At 46.0% G+C, this 14,415-nt stretch overlaps 1 protein-coding gene across 1 annotated transcript in view; it reads left to right on the forward strand.

Moving 5' to 3' along the window:
• LOC115479087 (ankyrin repeat, SAM and basic leucine zipper domain-containing protein 1-like) overlaps positions 1-14,415 on the forward strand; it is a 71,430-nt gene that overhangs the window by 26,291 nt on the left and 30,724 nt on the right. Inside the window, exon 2 of the mRNA XM_030216833.1 lies at positions 12,559-12,655. Coding sequence (XP_030072693.1) covers positions 12,560-12,655 — 96 coding nt within the window. The 5' untranslated portion in view covers position 12,559. The remainder of the gene's footprint in view (positions 1-12,558; positions 12,656-14,415) is intronic.

Here is a 14,415-nt window from a genome sequence, read left to right on the forward strand (position 1 = left end):
CATCGTGGCCATCATAGAGCCCAACAGCTGCACGTAGTCCCAAGCCCGAATAGGAGAGGCTACTAGGAACTAGTCCACCTGAGCCTGAAGCTTGACAATCCGATTGTCTGGCAGGAACACTCTGCCCACTTGGGTGTCGAATCGAACTCCCAGATACACCAGGGACTGAGTCGGGCGCAGCTGGCTCTTCTTCCAGTTGATGATCCATCCCAGGGAGCTCAAAAGAGCAACTACCCGGTCCATAGCTTTGCCGCACTCTGTATAAGAGGGGGCTTGGATCAACCAGTCGTCCAGATAAGGATGGACTTGTACTCCTTCCTTTAGCAGGAAGGCCGCTATGACCCCCATTACTTTGGAAAAGGTCCGCGGAGCAGTAGCCAACCCGAAAGGGAGGGCTCTGAACTGGAAGTGTCGTCTCAGGACTGTAAAACGCAGAAAGCGTTGGAGAGGAGGCCAGATGGGAATATGCAGGTACGCTTCCTTGATGTCCAAGGAAGCCAAGAACTCTCCTGCCTTCACTGCCGCTATAACAGAGCGGAGAGTCTCCATGCGAAAGTGCCTCACTTTCCAGGCCCGATTGACCCCTTTGAGGTCGAGGATAGGCCGGACAGAACCTCCTTTCTTTGGAACCACAAAGTAAATGGAGTAACGTCCCTTGCCAATCTGATTTTTTGGCACCGGAACGACCGCACCCAGGCGGATCAGGTTGTCCAAGGTCTGCTGCACTACCACAGCTTGACCGGAGACTTGCAGGGAGAGAGTACAAACCCGTCTCTTAAGGGTTGGCAGAACTCTAGCTTGTAGCTGTCTCTGATGACTTCCAGCACCCACGCGTCTGAAGTTATAGTGGTCCACTCGCCCAGAAACGAGGACAGCCGTCCTCCAATCTGCACTGGGGCGTGGACCAAGGCCCCGTCATTGGGTACGAGACCCTGGGGGAGGACCGGAGGGAGCACCTCCGGGACGGCGGTCTCTGCGAAAGGAATGCTGCTTGGGGGAGAAATTCCTCTTGAAGGAAGAGGGGGCAGAGGAACCCGACTTGCCCGGGCGGTATGGAGGTATCGGGACGAGTACTAACCCAAGCCCTGACCTCTGGTAATTTCTTGCCCTTAGACGTGCCGAGATCGGTCACGATTTTGTCCAGCTCGACCCCAAAGAGCAGCTTGCCTTTAAAAGGCAATCTAGCCAGGCGGGATTTAGAGGCGTGGTCAGCAGACCAATGTTTCAGCCAAAGCCACCGCCGCGCAGAGACTGTCTGAGCCATGCCTTTAGCTGAGGCTCTCCAGACATCATACAGCAAGTCTGCCAAATAGGCTAAGCCCGATTCCAGGGCCGGCCAATCAGCCCTCAAGGAATGATCCGAGGGGGGAGCCCGCTGCACCATAGTCCGGCACGCCCTGGCCACATAGGAGCCGCAAACTGAGGCCTGCAAACTTAAAGCAGCTGCCTCCAAGGACGACCTTAAGGCCGCCTCCAATCTTCTGTCTTGGGCGTCCTTTAGGGCCGTGCCACCTTCCACCGGCAACGCCGTTTTCTTAGTCACCGCAGTGATTAAAGAATCCACGGTAGGCCACAGATAGGCCTCACGTTCACTCACAGCCAAAGGATAGAGGCGGGACATAGCCCTAGCCACTTTAAGGCTCGTTTCCGGGACATCCCATTGAGCCGCAATTAAGGTGTGCATGGCATCATGCACGTGGAAGGTTCTAGGCGGGCGCTTCGTCCCCAGCATAATGGCAGAGCCAACAGGGGCTGAGGGAGAGACGTCCTCCGGAGAGGAAATCTTCAAAGTGTCCATGGCCTGTAACAACAGGTTGGGCAAATCCTCTGGGCTAAAAAGCCGCGCTGCAGAGGGGTCATCCGCTCCATCCGAGCGGGGATCTATCTCCTCCAAGGAATCCGCAAAGGATCGTTGGGAGACCTCAGACACGCTGCCCTCATCTACATCGGAGGAGACAAAAGTCCTCCAAGGCCTGGAAATCAACCCGAGGGCGTTTACCTCTGGGAACCTCAACCTCTTTATCAGAAGAGGGAGCAGGGGCAGCGTTTGCATGAGGAAAGCCTGATGCAGCAGCAAAACAAACTCGGGGGAGAAACCCCCCAGACTGTGCACTTCCGCAGCCTGGGCAACAGCCCTAGACGCACTCTCAACCGGCGCTCGCAATAGCGGGGGAGAGACATGCTGCGCATCCAAAATGGCGTCCGGCGCGAAACTCCGTGAAGGAGCCGCGCGGGAAGAACGGCGCTTAACTTTAGCCGCTTTTGTGCAGTCGCCCAAATTAAGGGCGTTCATGGCATTAATGTCTCCAACCTCAAGGGCGGCCCCGAAGAAGCCGCCCGAGCCGCGTGGCCGGCCAAGATGGCGGAGGCGAGGAGCGGGGGATGGGCGTTTATGGCGGGAAAAAAACCGCCACGCCGGAGGAACGACCGGGACATTCATCGGTCACTAAACTATCACCCATCAAGGGCGAATCAGGTTGTAAAACCCCCGCATCCCCTCTAGAAGCGCTCCAGTGATCCGGGGAGCGACCCTTTGCGCCCTCGCCCTCCGACGCCATTGCCACGAGGAGAAGAATCGGGGAACCCCCTGCCCGCTATAAAAAGGTAAAATTACCTGCTTGCCGCTCCGAGCTGTAACGAACTGGTGTCCCAGTGAGTAGCTGCAATGAACGTTTAAAGAAACGTCGAATTAAACGCCTTTAAAGACGTTTAAAAATATTTTTTTTTTTTTTTTTTTTAAACGGAGCCAGCGGGAGGGGGGAGAAAAGGAGGGACCTGGCACCACCAGGTTTGCACTTGCTCAAAAGAGCCCTCAACCCCAGGCCTCAACAAAACCTAAGGATTAGGCTTGGAGGCCTAGCCAGAGCTGCTGCTGTGTGTGACCACCACCTGCTGAGATAGAGAACATACTGAGGAGTTTCCGGCAGCACATGACCACATATAGGGAGGCAAAAGTTTGCTCTCTATCTCCACCTGCTGGTAGATGGACACAACCCACCAGTCTATGGATTGATCAGCTTGATGATATGGAATCATTTGTTATATCAATTTTTTACTCTCAAAGGGTTCAGTTGAATTGTCCATGTAACACTGTAATAAAATTATATCTGAAACAAAATTATTTACTGCCACCCTTAGGTCCCGAAGCGCCTTCCAGATGGTAATCAATGTAACCTCCACGGGAGCCAAAAACTCCAAGTTGATTTCTCATAGGTGTTTAGTAGTGGTTCCGCCGATTCGGGTTCTGCTGTAAACATCCTCCGTTTCAGCATATGCCTCTAACTCACTCCTCCACTCCTTTGGACATGGTGGTTGAATAATTCGGGAGCGATGGAGTTGTTTTTTCCAGGTCCAAGAGCGTTGACGCTCCTTCGCCGGCGCTAATCAAGGGACTCGCCAGCCCTTTCATCCGTGGGCAGTTTGTTGCGCAGCGGTCCCGCACTTGCTGCTCAGGGGATAAAACGCTGGCCATCGGCGGCTGACCGCCGGTTGTCCCCTTCCTCTCAGTTATGGTAACTGCAATTGCAGAGAGGAAATTTACGTAAAGAAGACAAAACTTCAGAGGGCAGCTGGGCCATTGGGCATACGAACTTCAGGTCACCATCTTACCACTCTCCCAGTTTGGGACACTCTTTGTCTGGTTTCTCCTCAGAGGCCTGTCTGATATGGGTAACCCTTCAGCATAGCCCTCTAAGTCACTGAAACACACAAGCCCCTCCACAAGGTGGTGTCCCTTCGGAGGGGACTCCTGGACATGTTAAATGCAGTAAATATATAATCTGTGAGATTACCCAAGAGGCATCTAGATTTTGGGATGACATAAACCACAGTTGGATTGAGATCAGATGTTCTACATCATGTTTATCAAAGGCAGTGATCTATACGATTGTTTGCCCTTGTGGATTAAAATATATTGGTCACACTAAAAGGATGCTTAAAAACAGAATGACTGAGCATATAAGCATTGTATTAAGACTGGAAAAATAGAGATGCCTTTGGTGAAACATTACGGAAAAATAAATATCCACTAGTCTCTGGTAGATACAGTGGTGGAAATAAGTATTTGATCCCTTGCTGATTTTGTAAGTTTGCCCACTGACAAAGACATGAGCAGCCCATAATTGAAGGGTAGGTTATTAGTAACAGTGAGAGATAGCACATCACAAATTAAATCCGGAAAATCACATTGTGGAAAGTATATGAATTTATTTGCATTCTGCAGAGGGAAATAAGTATTTAATCCCTCTGGCAAACAAGACCTAATACTTGGTGGCAAAACCCTTGTTGGCAAGCACAGCGGTCAGACGTCTTCTGTAGTTGATGATGAGGTTTGCACACATGTCAGGAGGAATTTTGGTCCACTCCTCTTTGCAGATCATATCTAAATCATTAAGAGTTCTGGGCTGTCGCTTGGCAACTCGCAGCTTCAGCTCCCTCCATAAGTTTTCAATGGGATTAAGGTCTGGTGACTGGCTAGGCCACTCCATGACCCTAATGTGCTTCTTCCTGAGCCACTCCTTTGTTGCCTTGGCTGTATGTTTTGGGTCATTGTCGTGCTGGAAGACCCAGCCACGACCCATTTTTAAGGCCCTGGTGGAGGGAAGGAGGTTGTCACTCAGAATTGTACGGTACATGGCCCCATCCATTCTCCCATTGATGCGGTGAAGTAGTCCTGTGCCCTTAGCAGAGAAACACCCCCAAAACATAACATTTCCACCTCCATGCTTGACAGTGGGGACGGTGTTCTTTGGGTCATAGGCAGCATTTCTCTTCCTCCAAACACGGCGAGTTGAGTTCATGCCAAAGAGCTCAATTTTTGTCTCATCTGACCACAGCACCTTCTCCCAATCACTCTCGGCATCATCCAGGTGTTCACTGGCAAACTTCAGACGGGCCGTCACATGTGCCTTCTGGAGCAGGGGGACCTTGCGGGCACTGCAGGATTGCAATCCGTTATGTCGTAATGTGTTACCAATGGTTTTCGTGGTGACAGTGGTCCCAGCTGCCTTGAGATCATTGACAAGTTCCCCCCTTGTAGTTGTAGGCTGATTTCTAACCTTCCTCATGATCAAGGATACCCCACGAGGTGAGATTTTGCGTGGAGCCCCAGATCTTTGTCGATTGACAGTCATTTTGTACTTCTTCCATTTTCTTACTATGGCACCAACAGTTGTCTCCTTCTCGCCCAGCGTCTTACTGATGGTTTTGTAGCCCATTCCAGCCTTGTGCAGGTGTATGATCTTGTCCCTGACATCCTTAGACAGCTCCTTGCTCTTGGCCATTTTGTAGAGGTTAGAGTCTGACTGATTCACTGAGTCTGTGGACAGGTGTCTTTCATACAGGTGACCATTGCCGACAGCTGTCTGTCATGCAGGTAACGAGTTGATTTGGAGCATCTACCTGGTCTGTAGGGGCCAGATCTCTTACTGGTTGGTGGGGGATCAAATACTTATTTCCCTCTGCAGAATGCAAATAAATTCATATACTTTCCACAATGTGATTTTCCGGATTTAATTTGTGATGTGCTATCTCTCACTGTTACCAATAACCTACCCTTCAATTATGGGCTGCTCATGTCTTTGTCAGTGGGCAAACTTACAAAATCAGCAAGGGATCAAATACTTATTTCCACCACTGTAGGTAGTATATAATCCTCTACTGGAACCAGGATCACTGCTACCTAGTAAAGACTCATAAAGATGCAATCCAATATTCCACTATACTGCCATTCACTATAATAATGTTTTTTATATATGTGTGTTTTTTTAAGTACCCTCAGATCTTTCAACTATCTTTGGCACTCAGATGTACTGCTGCCTCGATGTATAGCACTTCTTTCATTTGGTTACTCATTTTATGTGTAATTAAGAAGTCACGTGGGTGCTAACGAGCTGGTATATACACAAAACTTTTTAAATGATACACCATTTTAACCAGCCCCAATTTCAAAAAACTTTCTTATGTGATAAACTGTTTAAACTAGCACCAGTTCACTTCATTCAATGCTACTTGAAAATGGCAATAGTTTCAATAAATCAACCAGCACTTATCTTCCTTCGTGCTGCCTCGCTGCATCAAAAGACAGAATCCTATGAAAACATCCGACCGCCTTCCCCTGGACACGCCTGACTCTGCGGGTTTCAGGTCCTCTGCACCACCTTCCATTGTAAAGCAAACTGCAAGACGCTCCTGGTATTCAATATGGTAGCTTATATATGCGCCCGTCTTGTGGCCTCACACCGGAAGGCCCTTTAATGACGTCACTACAAAATTAAAAACTTTATATGTTTTAAACTTTGTAAGTACCTATGAACACACGCGTACTAAAATACAAGATCCTTCATGATTCATCTTCCCTTCTGCACACATAAAAAACAAATAATGTCAAATAATGGTATTCCACTCAATACTCTCATTCAAGCCTTTAGGGCTGATGATCTGTAATGTGAAAATCCATCATTGTTCCCAACGGGCCAAGCACGTGACCCAGTCGGTCCCCATGGGGGATTCTGGAACGTGATCTATAATAAACCACCGTAAGTCTGTAAATCTGTGCTGAAATTGCAAGCAATGAGCCACTAGTGGAGCAGTGACAGTTTTTGTTGCAAGGCGACTTTTATGTTCCGTTAATCGAATTTTCATCCGCCTGATAGTGCGTCCTACATAATATAAATTACAGGGACACATTCCTGCTTATAATCGAATGAGAAAAACGCCCAAGTTCCAACCTAAATCGGGAGATGGACGTTTATCTCACAAAAACGAATAAAGCGGTATAATCGAAAGCCGATTTTTGGACGTTTTCAACTGCAATCCGTCGCGGATGCGGACAAAGTTGATGGGGGCGTGTCAGAGGTGTGGCGAAGGTGGAACTGGGGCGTGGTTATCTGCCGAACAGAGATGGGCGCATTTCACCGATAATGGGAAAAAAGTATGCGTTTTTAGCTAGAATTTAGGACACTTTTCCTGGACCCTGTTTTTTCACGAATAAGGCCCCAAAAAGTGCCCTAAATGACCAGATGACCACTGGAGGGAATCAGGGATGACCTCCCCTGACTCCCCCAGTGGTCACTAACCCCCTCCCAGCACAAAAAATGAAGTTTCTCAACTTTTTATTTTCACCCTCAAATGTCATACCCAGCTCCCTGACAGCAGTATGCAGGTCACTGGAGGAGTTGTTAGGGGGTGCAGTGGACTTCAGGCAGGTGGACCCAGGCCCATCCCCCCTACCTGTTACAATTGTGCTGCTTAATGCTTATTAGTCGTCCAACCCCCCCAAACCCACTGTATCCACATGTAGGTGCCCCCCTTCACCCCTTAGGGCTATAGTAATGGTGTAGACTTGTGGGCAGTGGGTTTTGAGGGGGATTTGGGGGGCTCAACACACAAGGGAAGGGTGCTATGCACCTGGGAGCTCTTTTACCTTTTTGTTTGGTTTTGTAAAAGTGCCCCCTAGGGTACCCGGTTGATGTCCTGGCATGTGAGGGGGACCAGTGCACTACGAATCCTGGCCCCTCCCACGAACAAATGCCTTGGATTTATTCGTTTTTGAGCTGGGCGCTTTCATTTTCCATTATCGCTGAAAAACAAAAACGCCCAGCTCACACATTGTTGAATAAAACATGGGCGTCTATTTTTTCCCAAAATACGGTTCGGTCCGCCCCTTCACGGACCCGTTCTTGGAGATAAACGCCCATGGAGATAGGCGTTTTCGTTCAATTATGCCCCTCATTATTATATATAGTACTACAAAGGATGATAAACGTGGTGTTATAGCTTAATTTGTAAGTCTGCTGTGTTAACATGTATGTCCATTCTTTCAAAATTGTAGTCTGGATACAAAACTGACATTCCCCACAGGGCTTATGTGATCCTTTTCCGGTGGATTGAATGGCGTGAACCATGGTAGTGTGTACTAAATTGTCCCTTAAATTGCGTCCCCGGGTATATGCTATGCAAGGCAACTGCCAATCTTTATATAACAGTCGAGCCACCTGAGGAGCCAAGGTAGAAAATCCCAACAAACAGACCAATTCGTTCATTTGTTTTTTCGGTTTGTCCAACAGTAATAGGGATCGTTGGGCATACCAAGCATGCTTGTAAGCCTGCTGGATGCAGGGTATAGAATACCCATGCTCCTGAAGTCTGGCTGACAACTCTACAATGTTTGGTGAAACATTGTCAGGAGTTACATCACACCTTTGAACAATTACAATGTTTTGCAATTGACCCAATTGTGGAAAATGATAGGAGATATATCTCAGAGTTCACGTCAGAACAGAAGTGGATTTTTAAATTGAAAACTGTATCTCCACGGGGTCTAAATGGACCTATTAATGGGAAGCTTTCTTTTACAGAGTGGTCCCTTTAAATAAATATTGATGACTTGCAAATTGACGTCAGAGAGGAGGTGCATTCTTCAAGAGCGTTTTTAAGCCAGTTATTGCCATCTTTGATCTAAGCTGGAAGTTTATGCAGACCCTGTGCTATAGTGATTGCACAGTAGATATTCTTTGGCATTATTAGCTGAGCAGTTTTTGTAGCTACAGCGTGGTGAATTTTCATCCAAAGCTAAGTGACTTTGGAGCTCATTTTCAAAGCAGTCAGATTTACAACGTTCCATATGTTACTATGGAACTTTGTAAGTCTAACTGCTTTGAAAATATACCTCTTTCTTCCTGTGCACAGGTTTAGTTTTGTATTTTGAATTTTTGAACTATTCTAGCTAATATTGAACGCTGATAGTGAAGACACAGGTAAGGTGTTTTTGTTTTAACAGTAGCAGCCGTTCTTTTTGTAACAGCAATTTTTTCTCCTGTGAAGGAGTTGTTTTTTGCTGTTGCTTTTTTGGGGGCTCCATTAAAAACCAGTGATTATAGCCACTTATGAATGGTCATCTATGTAGACCTTCAGTGGCAGTTGAGAGTTCATTTATTAAAATTTGTTTGTTATTCTGGCCTCTTCCTTCACTGTTCAGAACAAAATAATAATGTTTGATATTTAATCCTCTCTAAGGCAATTCTCCAAAACCCGCCTTAAGCTCACTGAGGGATATTCATCAGGGTTGTCCATAAATCAAAGCAAGCACTGCTTAACTCAATTGTAGCTGAACACCAAACATCTTCCAAGGACATGCAGCATAGGCTCTCAGAAGATCAGAAAATTCATGGCTACAGGTTAAGAGCAGAAAACGTGGATTACGAACAAAATTAAAAGCTCTTTTCAGTTAAGGTTACTGTACATCCTCTTTTAAGAGGACATGTCCTTCTTTTGGACTTCTTCAGATATGTCCTCCAGGTTTTTTTTTTAATTTTTAGGAAAATGTCCTCTTTTTCTTTAAATGCCTATGGCCAACATACCTACCCATATAGGGCCCAACTCTATATATAGTGCCTAAAATTAATGCGCGGTAGGCAATTATGCCTAAGCGTATTCTAAATACCGCTCATAAAATACACTTAGGCGTAGTTCATGCGACTAAATCTACGTGCGTTCATTTACACCAACAAAAGGCTGGTGTAAATACCTGCATGTAGATTTACACGCAATGGTTGAATCTGTAAATAAATTTTTTTGTGAAGACTAGTGATTGAAGAAGAAGAGTACTCTAAGATTGAAAGGTGGTTCCTGCATAATGAGTACTCTCTATGGTTTCTGAAGTCTTTTTTTCTCCACGTTTCATGAATACTAGTGACTGTACACCTCCAATACTGGGTTAACAAAGTAGAATTTTGCTGCAAATGGAGATTGTATTCTACTATTCCTTTTTGTTGATCCGTGATTTTAATTACCCCCATATAGACTGGGTTAATGTAACATCAGGGCATGCTAGGGAGGTAAACTTCCTCGATGAAATACAGGACAGCTTTATGGAGCAGCTGGTACAGGAGCCGACGAGAGAAGGAAAAATTCTAGACTTAGTCATTTGTGGAGTGCATGATCTGGTACGGGAGGTAAGCGGTCTGGGGGCCGTTTGACAACAGTGATCATAACATGATCGCCTTTGAAATTTGCTGTCAAAAAGGTAAGCATAGAAAGTCAAATATGTTAGCGTTTAACTTTAAAAAAGGAAGCAATGATAAAATGAGAAGAACGGTAAAAAAAAAAAAAAAATTAGGAGCGACTAAGAGGGTAAGAAACCTACAACAGGCGTGGATGCTGTTCAGAAACACCGTCCTGAAGGCCCAGGCCAAACATATTCCACGTATCAGAAAAGGAGGATGGAAAACCAAACGACAGCCGGCGTGGCTAAAAAGTGAGGTAAAGGAGGCTATTGGAGCTAAAAAGGAATCCTTCAGAAAATGGATGATGGAACCGAATGAGGAAAATAAGAAGCGGCATAAGGAATGCCAAGTCAGATGCAAAACGGAGGTTGTGTCTTACTGTGGATTAAAAACTGGTTGAAAGATAGGAAACAGAGAGTAGGATTAAAAGGTCAATATTCGAAATGGAGACGGGATCGGTGCTGGGACCTCTGCTTTTTAACATATTCATAAATGATCTAGAGATGGGGGTAACTGGTGAAGTAATCAAATTTGCCGATGACACAAAGTTATTCAAAGTAGTCAAATCGTGGGAAGATTGTGAAAAACTACAAGAGGACCTTACGAGACTGGGAGACTGGAGGAGTAGCCTAGTGGTTAGGGTGGTGGACTTTGGTCCTGGGGAACTGAGGAACTGAGTTTGATTCCCACTTTAGGCACAGGCAGCTCCTTGTGACTCTGGGCAAGTCACTTAACCCTCCATTGCCCCATGTAAGCTGCATTGAGCCTGCCATGAGTGGGAAAGTGCGGGGTACAAATGTAACAAAAATAAATAAATGGCAGATGATGTTTAATGTGAACAAGTGCAAAGTGATGCATGTGGGAAAGAGAAACCCAAACTATAACTACGTCATGCAAGGTTCAGCGTTGGGAGTCACGGACCAAGAAAGGGATCTAGGTGTCATTGTTGATGATAAGTTGAAAACTTTTGCTCAATGTGCTGTTGCGGCTAGGAAAGCAAATAGAACGTTGGGTATCATTAGGAAAGGGATTGAAAACAAAAATAAGAATATTATTCTGTCATTGTATCGCTCCATGGTGCGACCGCACCTCGAGTATTGTGTTCAATTCTAGTTGCCGCACCTCAAAAAAGACATAGTGGAATTGGAAAAGGTGCAGAGAAGAGCAACAAAGATGATACAGGGGATGGGACGACTTCTCTATCAGGATAGGCTGAAGAGGCTGGGGCTCTTCAGCTTGGAGAAAAGGCGGCTGAGGGGAGATATGATAGAGGTCTATAAGATGAGTGGAATGGAATGGGTCGATGTGGAGCGTCTGTTTACGCTTTCCAAAAATACTAGGACAAGGGGGCATGTGATGAAGCTGCAGTGTGGTAAACTTAAAATGAATCGGAGGAAATGTTTCTTCACTCAATGCGTAGTTAAACTCTGGAATTCGCTGCCGGAAAAGGTGGTTAAGGCGGTTAACTTAGCGGACTTCAAAAAAGGGTTGGACGGCTTCCTGGAGGAAAAAGCCATAGAATGTTATTGAATGGACAAGGGAATAATACAGTATTTCTAGGATGGGCGGGACAAATTGCTTGTTCTTTTGGCCGCTGTCAGTGACAGGGTGCTGGGCTCGATGGACCCTTGAGCATGGTGATGCTTATGTACTTATGCCTCCAGCCGCCAACTCTGGGACTTCCTGAGCATGCCTGAGGAGTCCCGGCATTGATGGTTGGAGGCACCCTGCTGACGTCTGGGACTGGGTTACTGCAGCAGTGTATTGAGGTGGGGAGCAGTTTGGCAACAAATTTCTTTTGCTGGTAGGGCTTTGCCATCTCTGCCAGTCATTTAACAGGTGCAGTGGAGGTTTGAAGGGGGCCTAAGCCGAAAGTGGGAGCTCCCATGGCTACACCACTACCGTGTGCTTAGTCCAGGAATAGTGTGTGCGCCCTTCAAGCCTACAAAATGGACGGTGGAAAGTGCACGTGTGGTAAGTTTTTTTAATGGCAACATTTGCATATCCCATTAATACAAGAAATGGAAAAAAGGCATTTTTATGGCTGTGGTACAAATGGCATTAGTGTGTGGAAAAACCCACACAAGGTTATGCTTAGGTCACCTTTTAATGCTGCTTAGTAAAAGAACCCTTTGGTTAATATTTACCAATATGAAAAAAAAATGCTATATAATTCACCTGTACTTGTGAAAAAGAATTTATGGAAACAATGCAGTTTATTAAAAACCAAAGTATACATCACAGACAACTTACTCCTGTTTATCCAGTATTCCTTACAGCCCACTGAGATGGAGCTTATCAGAAGCCCCTATGAAGTTTCCACAGTACCATTCCCTGAAAGCTGACAGGTAAACCATTCCATAAAGCAGCCACTGCCACATTTTTCGTGCATATGCCCCTAGGCCGTCAACGGAAGTGACGCGACGTAGCTGTGCGCGTGTGTATGAGAAGCGGGAACACAACCGAGGAAGAGTCGAAGACGGAACGGGAACGGAATTGTATTACGTGTGTTGAGCTTAGGAGCGCGTAAAAGGTTTTTTTTTTTTTTTTTTAGGATGGCTGACCGTAGCTTCGTGTTGGCGGGAGGTGGTGAGAGCAGCGATAGCGAAGACAGCTGGGATGTTGGGTTCCTCAGTGAAGAATCTTTTCAGGTACCTGTGGAGCTGAATGACCCAACAGGGAAACTTTGAACCTAGTCCGTGTCTTTTGCAACTGTACATTGTAGATGTGTGGCGTACACAGGAGGGTTTAAGGATTGAAGAGCTTATACCTTGGGGGAGTTCGGGAGTGTCAAAATAAAGTAACCCAATATGTATCGAATGCTGTCTGACGTTAGATTGGGAGCCCACTAGGGACAGAGAAAGTATCTACATATATTTGTAAATTGTGTTGGTTGTACTCATAGGAAGTGTATCAAATCCATAACCCTTTACCTGTACAATTTAGCCTTCTGAGCCATGGTTTATGTACAAGCAGTCATATAAATATGTATCAGGCCGCTTATAGCCCTTTATAAGGCCAATGCCCAGGATTAATAAAGAAAATGGAGGCCGTGCGGGAGCAACAGAGCTAAGCGGCCATACCAGAGGGTGACATCACTTCCTTGTTCTGATTTATTTATCTGTTTGTTTTGTCGCTTAAGAGGATTTTCAGTGAATTTAGCACTTTCGGTGGTGGTTGTGCTTCTCTCCTTTTCTACAGTGCACTTTTATATGATTTACTGATTTCTTTCTTGCAGGGGACTCTCTTAATCTGTTGTCCAGACTTCGACAGATAAGCTTTATTCTGGTTTTGCAAATGTGTACTGTTCTCTTTGCGTGTGCCTCTAGGTTTACAGCTTACTGTTTTTTTTTTTTTTTTTTTTTAATTCTTTGTAGCTCACTTCTTAAGACTTTTCCCGACAGAACCCTCCAAATGGGTTTGCTATTTGCTTTGACTCAAGCAGCAGAGCAGTCTTTGCCTTCAGTATCTAACAGTGGCTCCTTCCTCTGCATAATTTCCTGTCCCTTGAGCTTGCTAATTGATTAGGGAAAAAAGTGGTCCCTGAGTTTGCAAAGTCAATTAGTTTTCCTTTACTCTTTATGCTAATGGCTTTTTGTGTACTGTTAATTTTAAGGGTTCTTTATTTACTTTTCCACACTGTTGGTTTCACTTCAGTATGGTTTATGAACTTTTTTTTTCACGGAGAGAGTGGTGGATACTTGGAATGCCCTCCCGCGGGAGGTGGTGGAGATGAAAACGGTAACGGAATTCAAAACATGTGTGGGATAAACATAAAGGAATCCTGTTCAGAAGGAATGGATCCTCAGAAGCTTAGCCGAGATTGGGTGGCAGAGCCGGTGTTGGGAGGCGGGGCTAGTGCTGGGCAGACTTCTACGGTCTGTGCCCTGAAAATGGCAGATACAAATCAAGGTAAGGTATACACAAAAAGTACCACATATGAGTTTATTTTGTTGGGCAGACTGGATGGACCGTGCAGGTCTTTTTCTGCCATCATCTACTATGTTACTATGTATCCAGCTTATAATCGAAAGTAATCGCTGGCTATTTCCCGACACAAATCGGGATATGGCTGACGATTTCGCAAAAGCGGCGAAAAGCGTATAATCGAAAGCTACATTTGTGATAGCTTCGCCGCTTTCCCTTCGCCTCGCCGGCGAAAGTTCAAAGGGGCGTGTTGGCGGCGAAGTGAAGGTGGGACATGGGCATGGCTACCAGATGGCCGGCTTTCGCGGATAATGGAAAATAAAACCCGGCGATAAGCAGTATTTCGCCGGGTTTAATTGGCCCTTTTATTTTCAAGACCAAGCCTCAAAAAGGTGCCCCAACTGACCAGATGACCACCGGAGGGAATGGGGGATGACCTCCCCTTACTCCCCCAGTGGTCGCCAACCCCCTCCCACACTAAAAT

This window comes from Microcaecilia unicolor, chromosome 10 (assembly GCF_901765095.1).
Source record: "Microcaecilia unicolor chromosome 10, aMicUni1.1, whole genome shotgun sequence".
In the NCBI taxonomy this organism is placed as follows: domain Eukaryota; kingdom Metazoa; phylum Chordata; class Amphibia; order Gymnophiona; family Siphonopidae; genus Microcaecilia; species Microcaecilia unicolor.